Here is a 26,211-nt window from a genome sequence, read left to right on the forward strand (position 1 = left end):
TGCTTGTATAACTGTGTTTTAATTTTAAATGTGTCAAGCGCAAAGAGCATAATTGTAAAGTTATGATGTTGCGCTATATAAATGCTCATTTATTATTATTATTATTATTATTATTATTATTATTGACAAAACAATACATTCACAAATATATCGACCCAACAGTCTTTAAAGCGCACAGACAAACAATGAGTAACGAGAACTTATAGCTTGATCGAATGTTTCGGCCGCTTGTTGTCATTCATTCGCTTGGTAGTACTTTCCCAAAAAGCGGCCAAAACATTCGATCAAGCCAAGTTCTCACTACTCATTGTTTGTCTGTGCACTGTAAAGACCGTTGGGTCAATATATCTGTGAATGTATTGTGTTGTCAATAACAAACGTTCCAACAACCGTTCTAGGTTTTTGATTCTGAATCATAGGCAAGCAGACAGACAAAAAGAAAGACGGACGAACTGAAAGAAACAGAAAATATCATGGCTTGTGTTTTTGTATTTGTTTCAGAGTTTCTCGTGCAGTTTTGATGGCAACTGTAAGCTGGACCCTCACACACGCAAGTTCTGCTCTGGATGTCGGCTAAAGAAATGCTTTGCCATAGGAATGAAGAAAGATTGGATTCTGAGTAAGTTTTGGTCATATGTGTGTTTGTGCGTGCGTACGTGCGTGTAGTATATGATGAGGATCGTTGAGATTGAGTTTATAACTTTTCTGAATGGTTTGATCCGTGATAAAATTAAGGTTTTCTCTTTTTCAATTATTAAACTCTCCATTACCTACTATTTCTTGTGGTTTTTTATTTCTTTATTTTTGAATGCCAACATAAAGTCTGTCTAGAATGTTATTTTTGTTTTGTGCATCCGTCAGATGACATTTTAATCCTATTTACAATGACAGGCACATTACTGTGAAGAATATTCCACTGCAAACTTCCCTTTATAAATCGTGTCATCACAGGGTTTAGAATCCTTTGGGCTTCAGCTTTCCCCCTAAGTGCCTGTCTTGTGTCTTGTATGGAGTACTTTTCTTTGTTCCATCCTAAACTCTTTGGACACCCATAGCAAAGAAGTATGTAAGCCTCTCAAATTATTTGTGTGTGTGTGTGTGTGGTGCTGACTCATATGTAAAGCAAACTGGTACACAATAGCTGTTACCAGTAGTTATTGGGCCAGCTTAAGTGGTACCTGTGATTTTAGGGCCTTGTGACGACGGCACACTACCCAATAAAGGACACCTTCTGTTGTCCCTTTGTTATCTTGACCAAAAATGACCTGTGGTGAAAGGCCACTTGCAATGTAGGGACACTTTGGTTTGTCCCAAAGGGGTCTTTTTAGTGTGGGTACCACTGTATTGTCTACCACCAGCACAGCTTGCATCCAAACAGTATTGCGCCAAGTGCGCAACATAGGCTGTGAGGTAGGGTGTGTGTCACACTTTGACTTGTGTTTCTGACATTCCCAGCACGTGCAGACAGCTTGCAACATTCGTGTAGCCTTGGATGGCTGTAAGCCCTTCATTTTCACCCCTCCTCTGTGATTAGTTTTTAAAGGCAGCTAGTGTCCTCTCCATGTAAACCCTTTCCTTGCCATCTCACATCTGGCCAGGCTTTTACTTGGGATACTGCTATCCTTCTACTTGAACAGATAGGGAAAATCAATAGCCTTAACGTATGCTTTCTGTGCAGAGTGGAATTTTGTTTTTGAACTAATTTCTTAAAAGCCACTAAGCTAGTGTCAGTCTGCAAAATTAATTCATACAAAAATTCTACTCTGCACAAGAGGCAGTCAGGGTGTTGATTTTTGGTATGTGTCCAAATGGAGTGATGGTGACCTTACATTCCATGTCAAAGAAAAGCCTTGGCAGATCTGAGATGGTGAGCAGAGCTGGTTTCACGGGAAGAACTGTGCTTTAACCATTTGCACGATACATCAAGCAGAACTGGTTTCACAGGAAGAACTGGGCTTTAACCATTTGCACAATACATCAAGTAGAACTGGTTTCACGGTAAGAACTGTGCTTTAACCATTTGCACAATACATCAAGTAGAACTGGTTTCACGGTAAGAACTGGGCTTTAACCATTTGCACAATACATCAAGTAGAACTGGTTTCACAGGAAGAACTGTGCTTTAACCATTTGCACAATACATCAAGCAGAACTGGTTTCACGGTAAGAACTGGGCTTTAACCATTTGCACAATACATCAAGTAGAACTGGTTTCACAGGAAGAACTGTGCTTTAACCATTTGCACAATACATCAAGCAGAACTGGTTTCACAGGAAGAACTGTGCTTTAACCATTTGCACAATACATCAAGCAGAACTGGTTTCACAGGAAGAACTGTGCTTTAACCATTTGCACAATACATCAAGCAGAACTGGTTTCACGGGAAGAACTGTGCTTTAACCATTTTCACAATACATCAAGCAGAACTGGTTTCACGGGAAGAACTGTGCTTTAACCATTTGCACAATACATCAAGCAGAACTGGTTTCACAGGAAGAACTGGGCTTTAACCATTTGCACAATACATCAAGCAGAACTGGTTTCACAGGAAGAACTGTGCTTTAACCATTTGCACAGTACATCAAGCAAGAATGTTCAGGGTGCTGTCTCCAGACGAATGTTTATGGCATGGTAGCAGAGTGCTGTTGGAGGAAGCAACAACAGCAAGCAGAACATGTAACTGAAGGAGACACAAAGAGAAAAGGAGCATGAACAATTTCAACAACAGACAGCAAAGACCACTAGGCCAACAAAATGGAGGCAGAAGAACTGAGAAGAGTAGTTAGGCCAAAAAAAATAATAGGTGTGGTTACGGTAACATAGCCAAAAAAATAGGGTAGGAAAGTAGGCAATCACTTTTTTGTTTTGTTTTTACTTTTTTTTCTAATGTGTACAAATTAAACCTACTTGACAGGGAAATAAGTGTGCGACTCGGGCGCTTTCACTTTCATTGCGTTTTCTGCACTCGTTTACTTGGTTTCTTTTGGTATTTTTTTGACAAATGTAATAAAAAGTTATAGGGTCGGCCCAAAAAAATAGGGTAGGTCGGGTTACCGTAACCACACCTATTTTTTTTTTAGGCCTTGTAAGGGAGGTGCATTGATGGAGTGAAATATGAAGGAGCAAGGGAAGGAAGTTCGGGGGGGGGGGGGGGGGGGGGGGGGGGGGGGGGGGTTCAAGGTTAACGTCAGATTTAATGAGAGAAAGATGAATTAAAATTAACTCGATGATATGATGAATGAGTTGATGAGGCATAGTTTTGTTTCAATTTATTTTTTAGGTATGAGAATTTTCCGCCATTTGACCAGAGATCCTTCTTGCACAATTTTCATCTTTTCTCTTTTTTTTTTGGGGGGGGGGGGGGGAGGCATGCTCTCACACTTTTTTACAATTTCATGGTATGCATCTGACACCTCTCTCTCTCTCTCTCTTTTCAGGAATGATATATGAGAGGCATGCTCTCATACTTTAAAAATCATGATATCCTCTCTCCCTTCTTGTGTTTGTTTGTTTGCTTAACGCCCAGCCGACCACGAAGGGCCATATCAGGGCGGTGCTGCTTTGACATTTAACGTGCGCCACACACAAGACAGAAGTCGCAGCACAGGCTTCATGTCTCACCCAGTCACATTATTCTGACACCGGACCAACCAGTCCTAGCACTAACCCCATAATGCCGGACGCCAGGCGGAGCAGCCACTAGATTGCCAATTTTAAAGTCTTAGGTATGACCCGGCCGGGGTTCGAACCCACGACCTCCCGATCACAGGGCGGACGCCTTACCACTAGGCCAACCGTGCCAGTATCCCTTCTTGTGTACATGCTACCACAACACAAAGTATACATGAAAACAATACTCTAATCCATGTGAGAGTGGTGGGTTATTTGAATACGAAAATACCAAGCATGCCATCCCCCCAAAACGGGGTATGGCTGCCTAAATGTTGAGGGAAAAAACCGGTCATACATGTAAAAAGCGACGACACTCATGCTATGAATACAAGTGTACATGGTAGTTGCAGCCCATGAACGCCTAAGAAGAAAAAGTCATGCCCAATTTCAGAGAGGTAAAAGGACGTGTTGCAGACCTGAACAAATTATTTATTCATCAAACCACGCCTCCTAATCTTTCCTCTTAAATTGATTACTGTATAAATGTATGAGGTGATCCTGATGTCTTGTAACAGCAGTTGAATTTTGTAATTTCTAGTGCAGCTGAAGATTCAAACATGAGGTAAAAGTAAAACCTAACGTTATCCCTTTCCACCATATTTCATACAGCCTAAGTGAGCTGTAGATGACATTTGCTTACTAAAATGATGTCACAACAAAAGATACAACTATTCACTTTAAAACATTTCCTTACAACAAATAGGTATGACAGATCGGTCCGGAAATTTCAGCCTTGTGGGACAAATCACTCTTGGACATTTCACCCTTGTAGCATGGTAGATAAAACAAAACAACCTGTGAGACATGGTAGTACATGAAGGACAAATCACTCCTGTGGGATATAGTGGGACATATCACTCAAGGGCGGATCTGGGGGGGGGTTACACGGGTTACGTAACCCCCCCACCCCCCCAAAAAAGAGGTAATTTATTGGCTCAGGATGCACCAGATAGCTCTATTTTGCTTCTTTGGATAAAAAAAATTTCCGGGGGGGCATGCCCCCGGACCCCCCTAAAGGCTTAGGCGCCTTCGGCTCCGTCAACTTGTATCTTCGCAGTCATTTTGTAACCCCCCCTCCAAAGTGAATTGATCCACCCTTGTCACTCCTGGACATTTCACTCTTGCAGTATGGTAGGACAAAAGACTCCTGTGAGATATACCGTATTTTCCGGGTTACAAGGCGCTACAGCGCATAAGGCGCACCCCCTTCTTTTTAAACAAAATTGTAATCCAGTCACCCATTGGGCGCAGGGGGCCGATAGGGCGCACCAAAATTGAAAAAGTATACAGGTAACAAACGGTCGAAGAATGAAAATAAGCCGCACATCAAAGGAAATATGTGTGCTCTGTGTGTGCGACGAGATCAAAGGCAGGCCCATTGTGATAGCTGGGTTGCCTTGTTTAGACACTGACCTTTTTCCCAGGGGTCAATGACCCAGTTTTTGCTATGAGAGGTGGTTCCCCTGTCATAGATCTGAGAGAGGAAACACTTCCTGCACCGGGGTCAGTGACCGAGTTTAACCTATGGGGCGGTCTCTTTGATGTCTTGAGAGGAAACTTGGCCAGGGTAGTACCCAGTAGCTGAAACATGCATTATCACAAGTTGTTTGACTGGTACTCAGGCGGTCTCTTTGATTTTTTCTGCGCTTCCTTATACAAGACGCAGGGGTCAATCACTCCTGGACATTTCACTCTTGCAGTATGGTAGGACAAAAGACTCCTGTGAGATATAGTAGGACATATCACTCCTGTGAGATATAGTAGGACATATCACTCCTGGACATTTCACTCTTGCAGTATGGTGGGACATATCACTCCTGTGAGATATAGTAGGACATATCACTCCTGTGAGATATAGTAGGACATATCACTCCTGTGAGATATAGCGGGACATATATCACTCCTGGACATTTCACTCTTGCAGTATGGTAGGACAAATCACTTCTGTGAGATATAGTAGGACATATCATTCCTGGACATTTCACACTTGCAGTATGGTAGGACAAAAGATTCCTGTGAGATATAGTAGGACATATCACTCCTGTGAGATAGATTGGGACATATCACTCCTGGACATTTCACGCTTGCAGTATGGTAGGACAAAAGACTCCTGTGAGATATAGTAAATACATATCATTCCTGGACATTTCACCCTTGCAGCATGGTAGGACAAATCACTTCTGTGTGATATAGTAGGACATATCACTCCTGGACATTTCACCCTCGCAGCATGGTAGGACAAATGACTCCTGTGAGATATAGTAAGACATATCATTCCTGGACATTTCACCCTCGCAGCATGGTAGGACAAATAACTTCTGTGAGAGAAATATACAGTGGAATCCCCCTTTATAAAACCTCCAAAAATCTGAGAAAAGCAGGTCTTAAAAAGGAGGGAGTCTTAAAATGGGGGTAGATATACAGAGCTTATATGGACAGGAAGTCTGAGAAAACAAGGTCTCAAAAGGGAGGGAGTCTTAAATTATGGGGTCTTAAAAGGGGGGTTCCACTGTAGTGGGACATATTACTCTTGGACATTTCGCCCTTGTAGCATATAGTATAAAACAAAAAATCACTGCTGTGGTATGGTACTGAACAAACTACTCTTGGACATTTCGCCCTTGTATTATAGTATAAAACAAACAATCACTGCTGTGGTATGGTACTGAACAAACTACTCTTGGACATTTCGCCCTTGTATTATAGTATAAAACAAACAATCACTGCTGTGGTATGGTACTGAACAAACTACTCTTGGACATTTCGCCCTTGTAGCATATAGTATAAAACAAACAATCACTGCTGTGGTATGGTACTGAACAAACTACTCTTGGACATTTCGCCCTTGTAGCATATAGTATAAAACAAACAATCACTGCTGTGGTATGGTACTGAACAAACTACTCTTGGACATTTCGCCCTTGTAGCATATAGTATAAAACAAACAATCACTGCTGTGGTATGGTACTGAACAAACTACTCTTGGACATTTCGCCCTTGTATTATAGTATAAAACAAACAATCACTGCTGTGGTATGGTACTGAACAAACTACTCTTGGACATTTCGCCCTTGTATTATAGTATAAAACAAACAATCACTGCTGTGGTATGGTACTGAACAAACTACTCTTGGACATTTCGCCCTTGTATTATAGTATAAAACAAACAATCACTGCTGTGGTATGGTACTGAACAAACTACTCTTGGACATTTCGCCCTTGTATTATAGTATAAAACAAACAATCACTGCTGTGGTATGGTACTGAACAAACTACTCTTGGACATTTCGCCCTTGTATTATAGTATAAAACAAACAATCACTGCTGTGGTATGGTACTGAACAAACTACTCTTGGACATTTCGCCCTTGTATTATAGTATAAAACAAACAATCACTGCTGTGGTATGGTACTGAACAAACTACTCTTGGACATTTCGCCCTTGTATTATAGTATAAAACAAACAATCACTGCTGTGGTATGGTACTGAACAAACTACTCTTGGACATTTCGCCCTTGTATTATAGTATAAAACAAACAATCACTGCTGTGGTATGGTACTGAACAAACTACTCTTGGACATTTCGCCCTTGTATTATAGTATAAAACAAACAATCACTGCTGTGGTATGGTACTGAACAAACTACTCTTGGACATTTCGCCCTTGTATTATAGTATAAAACAAACAATCACTGCTGTGGTATGGTACTGAACAAACTACTCTTGGACATTTCGCCCTTGTATTATAGTATAAAACAAACAATCACTGCTGTGGTATGGTACTGAACAAACTACTCTTGGACATTTCGCCCTTGTATTATAGTATAAAACAAACAATCACTGCTGTGGTATGGTACTGAACAAACTACTCTTGGACATTTCGCCCTTGTATTATAGTATAAAACAAACAATCACTGCTGTGGTATGGTACTGAACAAACTACTCTTGGACATTTCGCCCTTGTATTATAGTATAAAACAAACAATCACTGCTGTGGTATGGTACTGAACAAACTACTCTTGGACATTTCGCCCTTGTATTATAGTATAAAACAAACAATCACTGCTGTGGTATGGTACTGAACAAACTACTCTTGGACATTTCGCCCTTGTATTATAGTATAAAACAAACAATCACTGCTGTGGTATGGTACTGAACAAACTACTCTTGGACATTTCGCCCTTGTATTATAGTATAAAACAAAAAATCACTGCTGTGGTATGGTACTGAACAAACTACTCTTGGACATTTCGCCCTTGTATTATAGTATAAAACAAACAATCACTGCTGTGGTATGGTACTGAACAAACTACTCTTGGACATTTCGCCCTTGTATTATAGTATAAAACAAAAAATCACTGCTGTGGTATGGTACTGAACAAACTACTCCTGGGCATTTCACACATGCAGCAGGGTAGAACGAATTGCTGCCGGACATTTTACCTTCATGACGTATTAGCCCTTGGTAGGAACACAATCACTCCAGTCGTATAGGAGAACAAATCGCTCCCGGACATTTCAAGCTTGCAGCTTGGTGGGATAAGTTGTTCTGGCAGTATCACTCTTGAAGTTATATGTTTAAGCAAAACATGTTTTGTTTTCCAGGTGTGCTCACACAGTAGAACCTCTATATTAAGACCCTCATTTTTAAGGCAACCTCCCTTTTAAGACTCTAGTTTTCTAGATTTCTGTTGAAAACGTCTGTCATTTTACTTCCATTTTAGAACAACCTCCCTTTTAAGACCTGATTTTCGCAGATTTTTGGATGTCTTAAAAAGGGGTTGCACTGTTGGCTTGAGTGCTCAAGGAACTATACCCAGGCACGATCAACGAAATGTTGTGTTCCCAGATGTGCTCATACTGTAACATCAAACTGATCACATCGCAGATAATGACCAGCTGGCCAAGCGACGATCACGCTTGCGAGTTCGGTCGGCAACAAGCAGTTGCTCCCTGTCCGAGCAGGAGTCGCCATGCAGTGAGATCAGCAGCAGTTCGCAACCCATGGATGAGACGCACTCTCCACAGTATCTGGCAATACCCTTGTCCCCAGACTCCCTGCAAATCAAGGTAAGCACTGAATAAAACATTGTATACTTGCACATATGGACACACATGCACACAAGCATTCAACCAAAGCACAAACACAAAGAAACACACATGCATGCACTTGCACACACACACACACACACACACACACACACACACACACACACACACACACACACACACACACACACACACACCCCCACACACACACATGTGCCCTCACTTGCAGAACAAACAATACATTGTACATTCCATAGCTTTGTAAAGTTGTATGTTTAAACCAACAAACAAGAAGAACTCTCCAACCATCCATGGGGTTGAGGACAACTGTAGGATGTGGGGGACAACCCATGTTGGCCAACTGGGGGACACTTTGTAGTCCAAAATTGTCGCCTGGGGGACAGATTGATAATACTAGATTGTTGATACTGATGCTACCCCAGGGCACACTTTGGGTAACTGACAGAATCCCTGGGGGGTAACTTCCAGGTGGGGGACAGACCAGGGTGTTAATCCAGCATTTCCAAAGGTCTGGAGATCATTCTTGAGATCCTTAGATTGCACATTGATTTTTTTTGCATGGTTTTGCATCATATTTTCAAAACTTTTCCAGGGGGATTGGAGTAAGCAGAGTATGTTTTGAATTTAAAAATTAGTTTTTTTTATATGTCATGAACCCGTGCTTATTCCTCTTCCTCTGGACCAGGAGGAGCCCCTGGAAGAGGACCTCAGCATCAGCATTCCCCTGCAAGAGGACATCAGGGAGAACCTGGAGATGATGCGCACGACCTACAACGACATCTTCGAGGCCACCTACAGCACGGAACAGTCGCGCAAGCTGCAGGAGAACCCTGGCTCCTCCAACGACCTCTTCAACATGACCGACATTTTCATCCGCAGGCTCATCAAGTTCGCCAAGTGTATCCCAGAGTTCAAAGGGCTCAAGCAGGAAGACCAGATCCATTTATTAAAGGTACTAGACCTCGCTGTGTTATTTCGTAAAGGTAAATCCAAAAACAAAGAGACTGCCAACGTTCCAAAATTCAGAATAAAAAAACCAAGAAAGGTAAGTTGTTGGAACGTTGTTATTGACAAAGTTATGTAACAGTCACAAATATGTTGAGCCAACGGTCTTTTAGGTGAACAGACAAACAAATATCACAATAAACTTATCTTGATGGAATTCAGTTTTCGCCCCCTTGCCAGGAAGCCGTGCAAATGAATTCCTAACGGGCGCAGCTGGGATTCAAACCTGCTACCTTCCACGTAGGAGGCTGATGTCTTACCCACTCTGCCAATGCGCCCGTTGAAACTTGGTATAATTTCAAATGGATAGATGCCTGAGGCATGACTAAAAACCCAAGGAGCTCCGTGCACCTGGAAGTGTCAAGCACAGTAACTTAAAAGTACTGCAGCTTATGTTATAACTGATCATTGTAAGCTTATGAGTAGCATGATTATGTGGCCCCCCACAGAGCAGGATCATAAAGATTTTGTGTGGGGGTGTCGTTTGACCACCAAAGAGGTGCGCTGTTAGCACAGTCATGCAGTATTGATTTAGTTCTGAAAGCCGTATGAATTTGATTTAATGAACTAATTAATGTCTTGCTTGCAGAAGATTAAACAAGAGAAAAAAAGGTCATTCTTCACCGGCTCAAAGGGAACTGTAAAGATGATGATGATAAAATTGAGATTTAACGTTCTCAGTGCCAGCAGTGGCAAATTAGATGTATGTTTTGCTAATATGCCACAGGCAATGAGAACTTATCATTACCGCTACCTTGAACAAGAATAAACAAACTAATCACTACGGAGAGCGCACATCCATCTCATGCTATGCAGTGTTGTTCCCATTCTGAATAAATATTAAGCAGGAGATCAAAGAAAGTAGAAATGAAATTGATTACATGTACATCTGCATAACTCTTGGGATTGTCAGGAATGTAGTTAGGATAGGAGGTGGGGGAGGTGGGGTGTTGCATGTTATGGCTTCAACTACCATGTTGGAAGCCATCTGAACGTTTTTTTTAAAAGCAATCATCATGAATTTTGACAGCTGAAAGATTCAACAATGTTTCACATTCTTTCTGCAGTGAAGTGGTTGCTGGTTGCGTTCATTTGATCAGACACTGTTATTCACCCTTCTCTCCTCCCCCCTCCAGGTGTTTCTTTGTCATATCTCAATTAAAGTTTTTGTCGGGATGACACATACAGCAGGGCCGGACTAGGCTAAGAGGAGGGGGGGGGGGGGGGGGGGGGTTGTAAGTGGTGGTCCAGGGGGGGCGGGGTCAAGGGGCAGAGCCCCTTGTGGAGTAGGTCATGGGTAGGTCATATTCTGAGATAGGAAAATGGTCGCTCCTTGCATGAAACGGCATAAAATAAACAATAGTAAAAAAAAATTTTGAATAAGTGAGGTACATGTTTAGGCTGGGGGGGGGGGGGGGGGGGGTTTGCGCAACCCCCATAACCCCCCCGGTAGTCCGGCCCTGTACAGCTAAAGACAAATTTGTAGTTTTTGCTTGCAAAGGTTGGTTACTGATATGATTCATTTACTTCACTATAGGCTTGATAACTGAAAGTCCCTTGCCAAACCAGTGAGTGAATCTTGATGACTGACCAGTTCTTGCTAGATCAGTGGGTGTTACTCATGCACTGACAATGCTGTGTGTGTGTGTATTGCAGGGCGGGATCATGGAGATGTTTGTGCTGCGCTCGGCAATGAGCTTCGACCTGCAGAAAGGTATGTGGAAGTACAAGGCGCAGCAGCCGGAAGGGGACGTGTCGGAGGGCAAGGTGGACACGCGGTCCGTGCAATCCACCCTGGGCTCCAAGATGTACATGGACCACGTGACCTTCGTGCGCACCATCCACGAGCTGACGGGCGGCGACCGCACCATCCTCATGCTGCTCTTCGTCATCGACCTGATGTGCGCTGACCGGCCCAACCTGGGCAATGTGGCCCTGGTGTCGCAGGCCCAGGAGAAGTTCTCCATGTGGCTGCGCTGCTACTTGGAGTCCCAGTTCAACGTGGGCCACGCCCGCTTCCTCTACCCAAAGCTCCTCATGCAGCTGATTAACGTCCGCAGTCTCGGGGAGGCCAGTTCTCAGCTAGCCTCAAGCCTGGACATTGGCCGGCTTGAACCTCTGTTGGTTGAGGTCTTTGACCTCAAAAAGTGACCTTTACCTCCCTTGGAGATTGTTCCAACCTGAAGCTCGGGTTTTTGTGAGAGCAAGCAGCCAGGTGCATTTGAGCCCCGCGAAATGTCTGACTTTCAATTTATGTGGAGATTATGTGAAGCTAAAGCCATGCTTGACTGCAAATGGGCTTGAAATGGAAGCACCCCCGTACGACTTGGTTCAGATTTCAGTCTTAATATGGAGATGTTTCAGCCACACCTGACTCAGTTTTTCACTTGTATGAAAACTGTCATGGTGGTAGCAGACAGCATAGAAGCTTTGTCACTTTATTTGGACATGTTAAAGCCAAAAGCCAAACCTGATGTGCGTTCACCTGGATTGGAAGCACTCGTGGTGGTGGTACCAGCTGAAGTGGCAAACTTTGTCACAGTACAGCAAAGACGATTTTCACATGATATAGAGATGTTAAAATGGCTTGATATTATTAACTTGAATGAAACACTCCTGGAAGAGAGCTGAAGTAGTATGTACACTTTATTCAAGCAAAGCAACAAATTCACTATACCACTAGTTAATATAAGATTCAACCCGAGTGACTTTTCATTTCACCCAAAGTATTTAATTTGCGACTTTGTTCATTAATGCATACGCAAAAAAAGTCTGAGACTTCTTGTGCAGTGACCTTGAAACGGCGACGAGCATAGACTGTGTGCCTCCACGTTTCCTTGCTGACCTTGAGTGAACTCATTAATGACCACCTGACAGACATTCAGATCTCATGACTGCAGCATCTTTTTGCAGGAGATCTGTGGCTGAATGAAGAGCTGATCATGGGTCTGGATATTGTGATGCTTGCGGCGAATAACAGGAGTATGGATCTGTCTGTGTTCATGTATCAAGGCTCTGCTACCCCAGCATTAACAGGAGAGCTATTTGAGAGGAAACTGCCGTCTCCATTTCTACTGCCCAACTCAGAATTCACTTTTTTCCCTGCAGGAGAGATTTAGTCTTCTTTGGTCTTCAGAGGAGTTAAAGTATGGAAGCTGTGTATCTGTGCTGGCTGACTCCAAATGACTCAAAATCCACTCTTCTCCCTTCAGGAGAGAGCCAGTATCCTGTTGTCTGCAGAGCAGTTAACGTATAAAAAATGCTTATCTGTGCTGGCTGACTCAGAATGACTCAAAATTCACTTTTCTCCCTTCAGAAGAGAGCCAGTATCTGCTGTCTGCAGAGCAGTTAACTATGAAAACTTCTTATCTGTGCTGGCTGACTCAGAAAGACTCACTTTAAAAGAAATTCACTCTTCTCCCTTCAGGAGAGAGCCAGCGTCCTGTTGTCTACAGAGCAGCTATCGTATGAAAGCTACTTGAGTGAGCAACTGTCTTCTAGTGATGTGTTGGCTTGACATACTGACACAGGTCTGCGTTGAACTGGAAGGAAACATTCAGTAGTACCTCGGTGAACAGCGGAATGTTTGATTTCTTGTGATACATTCTGAACTAGAATGTGTGTGCATACATAAGGATAACCTGCATGCATCCTTCACTCTGATCACTTTGAATTTCTCTATCATACAACAAAAATCCTCAGCAATGCCTCCATTGTGGGAGATGCGGGGAGGACTGTGTGAAAATCAAGTTCCAGCTTCTCTTTGACTTGAAGTTGCCTTGCTTGCTTTGTTTTTCAGTCCTTCTAAAACAGGTTGCAACTGGTATGGTTAAGTTCTGGGTTTTTTGACTGACAGCAGATCTATGTGAACAGTGTTTCAGTTATGTATCAGATCAGTGTGAACAGTGTTTCAGTTATGGGATCTGTTATTTGAACTCTGTGAACAGTGCATGCTGATTACGTAATCTGAAATCAGGGGTTGTTGTCACCAGTCAGTTAATTAGCCTTCATGTCAGCTGGACACGGAGACACTGTCTATATATAATTATGGGATTCTTGCCCTTTGACTCTGAGATCATTCTAAGCAATTTAGATGTTTTAATGAAAAAGAGGTCTATAACTGCACCAACTAATCAGTTTGCTTGCTGCCATGGTTTGTTTTCTAACAAGAACAGAAAAGTGTGATTCTGGAAGACCTTTAAGGTTGATCACAGTGCAAACGAAGCAATTTGCTGATGTTTATCTTTGATTTCTTCTATCAGAAGAGAAAAACCCTGAGTTTGTTTATTCCAGCTAATTGATGTATGAATTGTTTGCTAAAGGCTAAACATTTTTCTCACCCCTCCTCCATTTGAGTGACTGAGGTTATTTGTTAGTTAAGTGTAATATGACTGGCATTATATACTGTATGAAGATCCAGCCTGAAGTTATTTGTTAGTTAAGTGTAATATGACTGGCATATACTGTATGAAGATCCAGAACAATGCTCTATCTGGTACACACTTTGAAAACCAAATACAGAGAAGAATTACTCACAGACTTCTCAAACAAACAAACTAAGAAGCAAACTGTAAAACAACAAGAACAGTGAGTCACATACTGAATCAAAGATCTATATCTGTATTAGAATTATGTTGTCAAGATTTTGTTCTGAACTTTAATTATTTTACACAGTTGTGTAGCAAGAAAACTGGTCGTCCCGGTGATGTGCCACAGATCAGGCAATAAAGTGCATTCCTTAAGTGGAGAGAAGAGCTGATCTTCATCATGAACGGAAAACTAATGTGACTTGATGCACACTACAGTGATTTAAATTATTTTTTTGATAATTGCACCGTTCATTATTTTGAAAGGGAAATCAGCAGAAAGTGAACGGGGAGCAACAGTCAGCTCTCTCCATTGCCCGCCGCCCCCTCCCCCCCCCCCCCCCCCCTCAAAAGTGATTTAATTTTTTTCTTGAATGAAATGGCATACAACATTTTTTTTAATTTGTATCTATATGCAGCAGTTGGACTTGAAAGTGTCGATCACACGTGTTGGTTATTGGTTGTGTTTTTCTTATGAAGTGTTTACTCTGCATGCACATGTGTATTCTTCATGCATGTACTACAACAAAATCCTATTACCTCATTGTTTTCTAATTGAAATACCTCCTGGTTGTAGATGTAATTCATTTCTCTCAGTGCTAGTACAGCCTGCTGTGCAGATAACGATTGAAAAAACACACAACATTCGTTGTCATCACTACATTCAACAGTACAAAGACTTAAACAATATTATTGTCCTAGAGTCATGGTAGACTCAATGCTCATTTTGTCTGTTTGCGTGTAGGATGCAGGTTGTCAGTGAAATGGGGGACAGGAAATGAGAGTGTAACTGTAAGCATCTAACCATTCAAAGTTCTTTTTTGTCTTGTTTATTGTTGATCTTGATCACGACTGTTGGCCAGTACCGTTTGTATCCCAACCAGACTGTTAATTGCCTTGTCAGTGTATTGTACCAGTATCTGTATTTGTTTTACAGCTTTTCTGGATTAAGCACTGTTAATACATGTACCTCACGCGTATGTGTAGATTTTTAAAGCAAAACCTTGCATACTGATGTGAGTCATTGAAAATTATGTTTCCCTTCATATCAGCTAAGTGAAAGTGAGACTAATCATATCAGGACCGTAAACATCGGAGGAAGACTAAACAAAATGTTTATGGGCATCATTGAAAATTGTTTTGTTTTTTTATCTGCAAATTGAAAGTACATGTATGACGTAATTATCATACGAGGACGGCCATCAGTTAGACGACATCTAAATTGCATACTGTGTGTGTCTTTGTTTACCTTAAATCAGCAAAGTGAAAGTGAGGCCTATCATATGACGACCATCAATTAGAAGATGATCAAACAAAAAAGAAGATGAATAAAATCACAATAGAAAAGTTCAACCTGCCCAGTTTATTTGACTAAATTAAGTGCTGACAATAGGAGGTGAACGTTCTTCCACTGGTAGTGTCCTATTAGGTGTCTTGTATACTAGGTGGAGGTAATTCAGGGATATTGCCATGCCAACAACAAAATTATCATAGGTGGACATTTAGTGGCTGTTTGGGCTTTTTTTTTAAGTTTGGAAAAAAACAGGAGAGCAGTATGTTCCTGTTTAATCAGCAAAAAAAGACAATGTATACAAACCTGTAGAAATATACATTGAATTAAAACATGAACATAATTATGAGTTATTCTCCCGAGCTGTGTACCAGTGGAAACTATGTTATACATTGTGTGTGTGTGCGAGTGAGCGACACGAGTATATGCGAGTAATTGGTTGTGTGCACTGTTCAGTATTTGCCACATTGAGGAGAGGGGTCGCTTGCCATCGTAGCGCGCTGTGGGCCGGCTGGGGGCGGGTTGCTTGCGAGGGCTGTATTTTGTACATTGATTATTTGATACATGTATAATTATTAAATGCGTCTCCAGGAATATGTTTAGTTTAAATCTTGTGTCGATACTATTTAATTCTGCCTCGCTATTAGCCATTGAGTAAAACTGTTTTATCACCATTGCTTTATTGTTGTTAATTCGTCTCCTGAAATATGTTTTGTTTTAATCTTGTGTCGATACTATTTAACTCTGCCTCGTTATTAGCCATTGAGTATAACTGTTTTATCACCATTGTTTTATTGTTGTTCTTTGGCCATTTACGTTGAATGACTTGTTATACATTGACATTGATAGTTTTATTCTTCTTCTTCTTCGTCGTTCGCTAGATAGTTTTATTATAAGAACCTTTTTTTTTTTTAATTCCTATTAACTCGATGTTCTTTAACTATGTTTGTAAATTGTTAGAGGATCTTTTAGTAGAAGTGTTTAACTGTCGAAGCTGCTTTTACCTAAGAGACCGACTGTATATTGTGCTGTTGTATTTGTCAGACTTGATTGTACCAAGTCCTTCACATGTTGTAATGCGCTTAGAGCCAAATATTTTTGTTTTTTGTAAGGGATAGGCGCAATATAAATACACTTTATTATTATTATTATTAAGGTGATATATCTTTTAACTGAGAAATAATATGATCTGATAACCAAAGGGAAGTAAGCGCTCTAAATGCATATGACATGTGTAATGGAGTAAATGAGAGTTGTTCGGAACCATTCTCCTGGCACCTGAGAGAATAACAAGCATTGAAATAAACAAGCGACTTTCATCCTCATTATGAAAAACGATTTCATTTCATGAGAAATTTGAACCATACAAATTGATTTCAGTAATTACTGGTTCCATATATCGATCTTGGCCTGCCGAGAAAGAATTGAAAACACTTGCACATTTTGTGTTTCTATGTTCAGTAAATTACAAACATTCTAAAGTACATCACTCATACCTTAACATGGAAATCAGAGCATGTGACAGGGATTTTAATACTAACAATTTTTTTTTAAAGACAAAAATGTGTACTATGGTTTTTGTTGAATGTCAGTATCATTATATACCTGGAGTATTAATGAAAAAGTAAAGAGAATATATTCTAGTTACCATTTGATATATATGTTATAATCATTTTAAGGACTGAGGACTGTCACAAAATGGTAACCCAGCTCTGGAGAATAACCCATATACTTTGTTGGCCAGAAGGCCTTATGTTACACAGAGGGACAGAAATGAAAAAAATCTTAGACATCTTTTTTGAGTGGGGGGGGGGGGGGGGGGGGGGGGGGGAGGGGGGTACATGTAAGACAACTATACAATCAGGTATCTGTCTGTAATAATGTTTAAAAAAATCGCAAATATTATGTTTTCTACTGGCACAGTATATCACTTACCTTTATTTTTTTCTTGCATAAGCCTTACATTTGAGGGATGTGCAACAATAACATTTAAAAAAAGAGTTTTAAACATTGCTGCTGAATCTGGGTGATATGTGCAGCAGAAAGTAAGTATTACTGCTAGGAAGAATAAAATGCTTCTTCTTGCCTCCACATGTTGCCTATACAGACGGTTTAAAGTATATATATATTCATTTACTTTTGCCAATGGCAAACATTGTTGACTTTGCTGGTTCAGTTATCAATTTTAAAAATAAGAATAGTAATAATGAAGATAATTATATAGCGCAAATCCTAAAGTAGTTCTAAGCGCCTCAAAAAAATATACACAAGGAAATGATTATGTACACAATGCCAAATCAAATAGTTATATACACCAAAGTAAACTAATACAAAATTTACAAAATTCTCTACACACATACATGAATTTCAAAATACATAGCATCACACAGGAAGAAAAAAATATTTATTATTTAAATAGCTCAACCCCTATGGCTTCCAAACACATATACACACGCACACACAAACACATGCACACTAGTGTGCGCGCATTCATAAATAAAAATATTCATCATACATAAAGCTTAAACTCTTCATTAAACACACACACACACACACACACACATGCACGCTCGTGTGCGCGCATTCATAAAAAAAAAATTAATCATACATAAAGCTTAAACTCTTCATTAAACACACACACACACACACACATGCACGCTCGTGTGCGCGCATTCATAAATAAGAATATTCATTATACATAAAGCTTACTCTTTTAATTAAAAACACACACACGCACATACAGAAACACCCCCGGCGGGTTAGGGGGAAGAATGTACCCGATGCTCCCCAGCATGTCGTAAGAGGCGACTAACGGATTCTGTTTCTCCTTTTACCCTTGTTAAGTGTTTCTTGTATAGAATATAGTCAATTTTTGCAAAGATTTTTAGTCAAGCAGTATCCTTTGTACTGGAAACTTGCATTCTCCCAGTAAGGTAATACATTGTACTACGTTGCAAGCCCCTGGAGCAAATTTTTGATTAGTGCTTTTGTGAACAAGAAACAATTGACAAGTGGCTCTATCCCATCTCCCCCCTTTCCCCGACGCGATATAACCTTCGTGGTTGAAAACAACGTTAAACACCAAATAAAGAAAGAACATACAGAAACTACCAGGTGAAATGATTGAGAACATTACATATATTACATATTACAAATGATACACTGTTGTCTTACAAAATGAAAGAATGAAGTAAGATAAGTAGAATTGGAGGGATGGGGCTGTTGCTTGTTGGCAAGTAAGAAAAGACAGCGTGGATTTTGTTGTGTGCTTCTGTTTATTTGTTTCTTGTGGCTGCCTTAAGTTCGTGTGACGTTACATTAGTTATGATATGCATTGCACATTTTCATTTTTACCTTGTTTTTAAGAAGTTGTGTGGGGAAAATGTGTAATAACATTATTTCATCAGAAGTAAATGAATACATGTTTGGGTCTGTGATTTGATGTTATTATGTTAAATTGTATCAGTCTTGTTCGTCTCTGAACTTAATTTTGTTCTGTGCTGATGGTACTATGGTGTGTGTGCATCTTACGTGAATTTTGATTGTGCCTGGTGTGGTCTGATTATAACATTCGCAAATATCTATATGCCAGTTTTGAACATTTGTCATTGAAGTAGTGCTTTAGCAGGTTTATATTCCACCCGCGGGTTAGGGGGAAGAATTTACCCGATGCTCCCCAGCATGTCGTAAGAGGCGACTAACGGATTCTGTTTCTCCTTTTACCCTTGTTAAGTGCTTCTTGTATAGAATATAGTCTGTTTGTAAAGATTTTAGTCAAGCAGTATGTAAGAAATGTTAAGTCCTTTGTACTGGAAACTTGCATTCTCCCAGTAAGGTCATATATTGTACTACGTTGCAAGCTCCTGGAGCAATTTTTTTATTAGTGCTTTTGTGAACAAGAAACAATTAACAAGTGGCTCTATCCCATCCCCCCCCCCCCCCTTTCCCCGTCGTGATATAACCATGAACGGTTGACAACGACGTTAAACACCAAATAAAGAAAGAAAGCAGGTTTATATGATCAGAACAATAGAAAAGACCAAACAGAAACATAGGAAAAAGACAGACGAAAACAGGTGTATTCTGTCCCCCGTTTCTTTAAGGCGAGACTTGGCGAGTGAAGTGAGGAAGTACCGTTTCTTGGGCACTTCTCGCCGCGAGGAACGCTAGGATCTGACGACAGTTTGCTAGGTAGCTTTGGGCTTGTTCGCTAAGCGAGGAAAGATGGCGGCCACGCAGCTGCCAATCCGATTGGCTGTCCGTGGCTGTTTACCGACCAGTGCAGACGATCTTTTCGGTATCAACCAATGGTGTTTAATTCTTGCGTAGCTGGCCACCAAACCGTTTCATATACACTCTCCTAGCTCCACGAACATCTCACCTGAAAGAAACACGCATCAGGTGTATCGCAAGGGGAAATGTATTTGTACATTTCATTACATTAAATTTAATTTGAATTTCATCCTGACTACTTGTTTGCATACATCAGCATAATCCCAACATTTGGCACAATGTACTGGTTTTTTATATTGAATATTCTGATCAAAACAAGAGGTTTGTTTGGGTTGGAAAGTTGGTGTAATATAAAAAAATTAAATGGAAACAACCACAATAAATTTGCTAAACTATAACAATGCTCAGGATTCTCATTTGCTGTGATCTCGCTTTTTCCATTCCCTTTGTTATTTCTGGAGTGACTTCCAACCATTGTTCTAAGCTTGTTTGTGTGCAGAAATTTACAATTTTAGGTTTTTTCCCAGCTATATCTGCCATTTTTTTCATAAAGCTTAGACTGTGCGAGCCTTTGCATCTCTCTCTTGGTGTCTGTGTCCTTGTCTCAGTTTGTCTTGTTTGACACTACCATCCAAGGCTGAATATACAATTCCTTATTAACCGTTGCGGTTTTATTTGAAGTCTTTATATATATATTGTACACTGAAGTCTAATAAACTGCATGTCTAGGCAGCAGCAACACACCGGCCAGACATGTAGAAGATGTAAGTTTTACCTACACCTAAACTGTAGCATACGTTGGCATGAAGTTGAAGCAAGCAAATGGTTTGAAGACACACTGCTACAGTGGTACAATGCAGGGGAAGCTAATCAGAAGTGTCTTTTCAAGACAGGTGTACTTGGAAAAAGTTGATAAACAAATACTACACAGGTGCCCGGCCTTTTCAGAGAGGTGTTCTCTGATTGGAGTGAACTAATATGGTGGATGTATGTATCATTGTACAGTGGTACCAACAACATGAAACCCCTACAGTGAGAGGACACTCTTAATTAAAGGACACCTGTTTTTCCCTTTGTCTTTTATTTTGACTCAGATATACCTGTCATGACAAGCTAGCTGGGATGCTGAGACTTTAGGCTGGTACTTTGATCACAGGTACCACTGTACTTGTAGGCATGTGCTGTTGAAATGCTGCCTCTTGCGGCACTATTTCAATCAGTACTGTGCTCCAGGAGATGAAAATGTATTGCAGCACCAAAAGAAATGATTGTTTTGATGACCTCTGAAGTTTCACACATTTGTTGGTTACCCCTGTGAGCTACCCCCGGTGAAATTGCTCTGTATACTGCAGCAAACGATTCCCATGCCCAATTCAGGAGATTTTTGTTCTTCTTGGGAAGCTTTTGAACATAATATCGGTGAAACTGGTTATCAATCAAGATTACCCAAATATACCCAAACATAAATATATATAAATACATGTATATATATCCTGCACCAGTGTTTACATTGATTGCTCTTTTTCGCCTTGCAGACAATTCTTCAATTAGAATGTTTACGGTGAACAGAAACATCCAATTTTGATTGGTCAAAATTGAAATCCTTAAACTTTAACCTCATCTTTCCTATTGTCATAAAGTTAAACTGGATTTATTGAACCTTAAATTAACAATGTGTGCATTAACCAGAATTTTTCAATATGTTACCTTTGTTTATTTCAAAATACTGAACATGATGTCATCATCTTGTTAGTCATACCGTGTCAATTCTATGTGACAGTATTTTCCTTAACAAGCTGAGTGATCACTGTTATTAAAGTTATCCTAACCAAACTACGTTGTTTTTGTTAGATCTGTTTTGTCTGTATTGTTTGTAACACATATACCTTTACCAGTTTACAAATTTGATCCCTAATTAACTGTGACCGGCACGGTTGGCCTAGTGGTAAGGCGTCCGCCCCGTGATCGGGAGGTCGTGGGTTCGAACCCCGGCCGGGTCATACCTAAGACTTTAAAATTGGCAATCTAGTGGCTGCTCCGCCTGGCGTCTGGCATTATGGGGTTAGTGCTAGGACTGGTTGGTCCGGTGTCAGAATAATGTGACTGGGTGAGACATGAAGCCTGTGCTGCGACTTCTGTCTTGTGTGTGGCGCACGTTATATATGTCAAAGCAGCACCGCCCTGATATGGCCCTTCGTGGTCGGCTGGGCGTTAAGCAAAATAAACAAAATTAACTGTGGTTTTTGTAGATGGTGCGTTAAATGTAGCAATATATAACAAGAAGTAGAAATTTAAAAATCATTTACAAGTAAAGAGAAAAAACCCACAAAAACAAAACCACCATCTTAATACACGAATACCATTTGTGTCAGGGTTTTCATTTCCTTTGTTAGATCAGCAGTTTGCACTGTGGTTGCATGTGTTCGGTTTGGTGAAATGAAAAATTATTACCATTAGTAATGCTGATGGGGTCTATGTCGACCAAAAGAGTGGGATTCCCTGTAGGTGGAGTTCCTGTAGAGGGATTCCCTGTAGAGGGATTCCCTGGTTAGAGTTTGTCAATAAAACTTGCAAACCATACTCGAATTTCTAAGAATTATTACTAAAGATCGAAAAATATCAAATTCTACTGATGTCGCTAAGCATCACGTGACTTTCAGCGATATCAGCGAAACACTACTGAAACTAGACCCTGTGGGATTCCCTGTATACAGGAAATCCCTCTACAGGAATCCCACTCTTTTGGTCGACATAGACCCCATCAGCATTAGTAATGCAGAATGAAATAAAAATAGTAAACAAAAATGTTTATTTGTTGAAACACATTATTATTATTTTTTTAATTTAATATTGGTGTTCAGCATTTGTTGAAAAGAACAAGTGATAGAATAACGTATAGAACTACATTGTGTATATCAGCCCTTTGGCTTTTTCTGCAAGCATGTCATGTTCAAGTCAGAGGACGATTTTTAATTTGATTTTGTTTTAAATTTGAATTAATAGTTTTGTTGTTGAAGATCTCTCGGTAAGACTATTGTCTGTTTGATTACATTTTGCTGCAGTACTATTAGATAACCATTAAGTGTTCATCTGATTTGAACGACTATCCCCCGCGGGTTAGGGGGAAGAATCTACCCGATGCTCCCCAGCATGTCGTAAGAGGCGACTAACGGATTCTGTTTCTCCTTTTACCCTTGTTAAGTGTTTCTTGTATAGAATATAGTCAATGTTTGTAAAGATTTTAGTCAAGCAGTATGTAAGAAATGTTAATTCCTTTGTACTGGAGACTTGCATTCTCCCAGTAAGGTCATATATTGTACTACGTTGCAAGCCCCTGGAGCAATTTTTTGATTAGTGCTTTTGTGAACAAGAAACAATTAACAAGTGGCTCTATCCCATCCCCCCCCTCCCTTCCCCCCCCCCTCCCCCCCTCCCCCCTCCCCCCCTCCCCCCTCCCCCCCCTCCCCCCCCCTCCCCCCCCTCCCCCCCCCTCTTGTATAGAATATAGTCAATTGAAGTTGCCGAGGTAAGTTCTGAAAATGCTAAAATAAACTCAGCAAAAGTGCATATGGAACATGTTTTTCGATGAGTTTTGTTAAGTTTAGTTTGGAGTTTTGGAAAATCCAGTTCATTGTCACCTCCCATTGTCACAAATAACTGGAGCGTGCTTTCTTTTCACTGTCTTCGAATCGCTGGCCTTTCAAACCGGACGCGACGCGCCCCTGAAAGTCAAGAGTCGTAACCTCGAAGGGTCACGTGACGAGTTGGCGGTCCAGGCTATTTGGTCTATGATCTGTATTCAGTTCTTTGCCATGAATGAAAGCTGGAGTGTCAGGCTGACCTCCACAAACAGGTCAAAATTCAACCAAAACAATTGTCCTTGAAAAGCAGATGTGATGTTGGAAAATACTTGGATGCCTTCTATAGTAACACAACCTGTTTGTAACATTTGTTAATGATAGATTAGCCTGGGGTTTGTCTTGGAAGAGAGGGGTTAGTTGATGTTATAAATAAAAATAACACTTTTAATCTGCTGTTTAATTAAAATTGACAAGAAAATGGTTTAGTGGTGCACGCTTTGACTTTGCTCACCTATTTTACCTTTGTTAAAGTGACAAACGAAACGGTTAATTCCATATATATATATGCTTGTTACATGTCCCAATTGGACGAAAATAACTGCCTTATGAGTACATGAAAACTCTTCATTCATGTGCAGGTGAAATCGTTACTGTTTCATGAAAATGTTGTCTTATATGTGTTTCCTCATAGCTTATGCTTATTACACCTGTTACCTGTTGCGTTAGATTTAATGCATGTAAATGTAATGTGTGAAAATGGTGAAGAATGTTTGAATCGTAACCAGTGGTGTTTAATAATTTAGTTATTATGTTTATGATTATGGTAGAGTTAATAAAAATAAGCTTTTCTCTTTTCTTGTAGATTCCCGCAGTGGGGCACTGCGGTTATGAAATTAAAAGCCCCTCCTGTTTTTGGAACCGCAGGAGCTTTCTAGTTTGCTGTTAGGTAGATTTTTGGTTCCTCTTTCCTGTCATGCTCTCTTTTTCTTCATGAATTCTTTTCTTTTTTCTGCCTTCTTGCTCATTCACCTGTATTTTCTCCAAAAATCTCTTCTCTTGCCGCTTGTCTCGCGATTCATGTATAGTTTAATCTGTTAGTGTTCTGATGTAAGTCCAGCAGTATATAGGTTAAGCCTATTTTAACATACTGGAAACTGGTAATCTTCCAGTAGGTATTAATTTAGTTTTACTAAAGCCTGCTGGGACACAAGTAATGGGTTAGTGCATTTGTAAACAGGAATCGCTTGACAAGTGGCCCCCTTCATTCCCCCCCTTCCTCGTCCTGATATGGCTCTGCGTAGTCGGCTGGACGTTAAGCAACAAATAAACAAACAAACTTTTCTTGTTGCTAATTTTCATAATATATTTTCAGTGATTATGAGAAAAGACATGTTGCATATCTTACATTGTGACTGTGAAGGGTTACTTCCCTTTACCTGTTTCCCTGTCGTGACTACCTCTACTCTGTTCTTTGATCTGTCATCCTTCCTCTTAATAACAATTCTTTGATTATCTTCTGAAAGTATTTTGTCACATTTTATCAACATCTTCATCATCGGCAGGATCAGCATCATCATTTGGCTCTTTGCTCATATGGTAGCCTGCTGGGCTCTCATTGTACAGTAGAATGCGCCTTGTAACCTTAGGCTGGTTGTCGCGACATATGTTGCGCTACTTTACGTATACTGTCACCTGGTTGTCGCGACATATGTTGCGCTACTTTACGTATACTGTCACCTGGTTGTCGCGACATATGTCGCGCTACTGGCTCAGTCTGTTTGGTCGGTTCCGATTACCTCCCATGGATGCGAAAACCTATATGACCGTTTTTCTTTATTTTTCTCTGTTAATTCACCAGTGGCTATGTAACATGTGTTACAGAATTGCACCAGTGTAAGGGTTAAGACTCCCTGATTTTAAGACTCCGACTCCCTCCTTATTTTTTTCTCAGATTTTCTGCGCATAACATCGGTAAATTTACCCCCAGTTTTTAATACACCCCCCCCCGCGGGTTAGGGGGAAGAGTTTACCCGATGCTCCCCAGCATGTCGTAAGAGGCGACTAACGGATTCTGTTTCTCTTTTTACCCTTGTTAAGTGTTTCTTGTATAGAATATAGTCAATTGTTGTGAAGATTTTAGTCAAGCAGTATGTAAGAAATGTTGAATGACGTATAGTTGAACCCCCGATTTCAGCCATTACCTTTGTACTGGAAACTTGCATTGCCATTTTAATGGCTGAAATCGGGGGTTCAACTATACGTCATTCAAGACTGAAACACATTGGCGCGTGAGAAGAGAAGCCAAGCACACTGATGGGATGTGGTGGGTGGAGATCTCTTTGGTTCCCTGGTAAACCTCCAGCTTGCAGTAGTCTGTGCGTGGTTCCCTGGTAAACCTCCAGCTTGCAGTAGTCTGTGCGTGGTTCCCTGGTAAACCTCCAGCTTGCAGTAGTCTGTGCGTGGTTCCCTGGTAAACCTCCAGCTTGCAGTAGTCTGTGCGTGGTTCCCTGGTAAACCTCCAGGTTGCAGTAGTCTGTGCGTGGTTCCCTGGTAAACCTCCAGCTTGCAGTAGTCTGTGCGTGGTTCCCTGGTAAACCTCCAGCTTGCAGTAGTCTGTGCGTGGTTCCCTGGTAAACCTCCAGCTTGCAGTAGTCTGTGCATGGTTCCCTGGTAAACCTCCAGCTTGCAGTAGTCTGTGCGTGGTTCCCTGGTAAACCTCCAGCTTGCAGTAGTCTGTGCGTGGTTCCCTGGTAAACCTCCAGCTTGCAGTAGT

At 40.8% G+C, this 26,211-nt stretch overlaps 1 protein-coding gene and 1 long non-coding RNA gene across 2 annotated transcripts; both read left to right on the forward strand.

The window, feature by feature from the left end:
- Positions 1 to 482: 482 nt before the first annotated feature.
- Positions 483 to 16,549, forward strand: LOC138981087 (nuclear hormone receptor HR96-like). Its single transcript, XM_070353919.1, has 4 exons — positions 483 to 619; positions 8,561 to 8,742; positions 9,428 to 9,694; positions 11,404 to 16,549. Exons 1-4 carry the CDS (start codon positions 598 to 600, stop codon positions 11,896 to 11,898), a joined length of 966 nt encoding a protein of 321 aa, XP_070210020.1. The 5' UTR covers positions 483 to 597; the 3' UTR covers positions 11,899 to 16,549.
- An 892-nt stretch (positions 16,550 to 17,441) lies between these two features.
- Positions 17,442 to 21,690, forward strand: LOC138981090 (uncharacterized). Its single transcript, XR_011460551.1, has 2 exons — positions 17,442 to 19,252; positions 19,636 to 21,690. It is a non-coding gene; the product is annotated as an uncharacterized lncRNA (long non-coding RNA).
- Positions 21,691 to 26,211: the final 4,521 nt, after the last annotated feature.

The sequence above is a fragment of the Littorina saxatilis genome, linkage group LG12 (genome assembly GCF_037325665.1).
Source record: "Littorina saxatilis isolate snail1 linkage group LG12, US_GU_Lsax_2.0, whole genome shotgun sequence".
Classification (NCBI taxonomy): Eukaryota; Metazoa; Mollusca; class Gastropoda; order Littorinimorpha; family Littorinidae; genus Littorina; species Littorina saxatilis.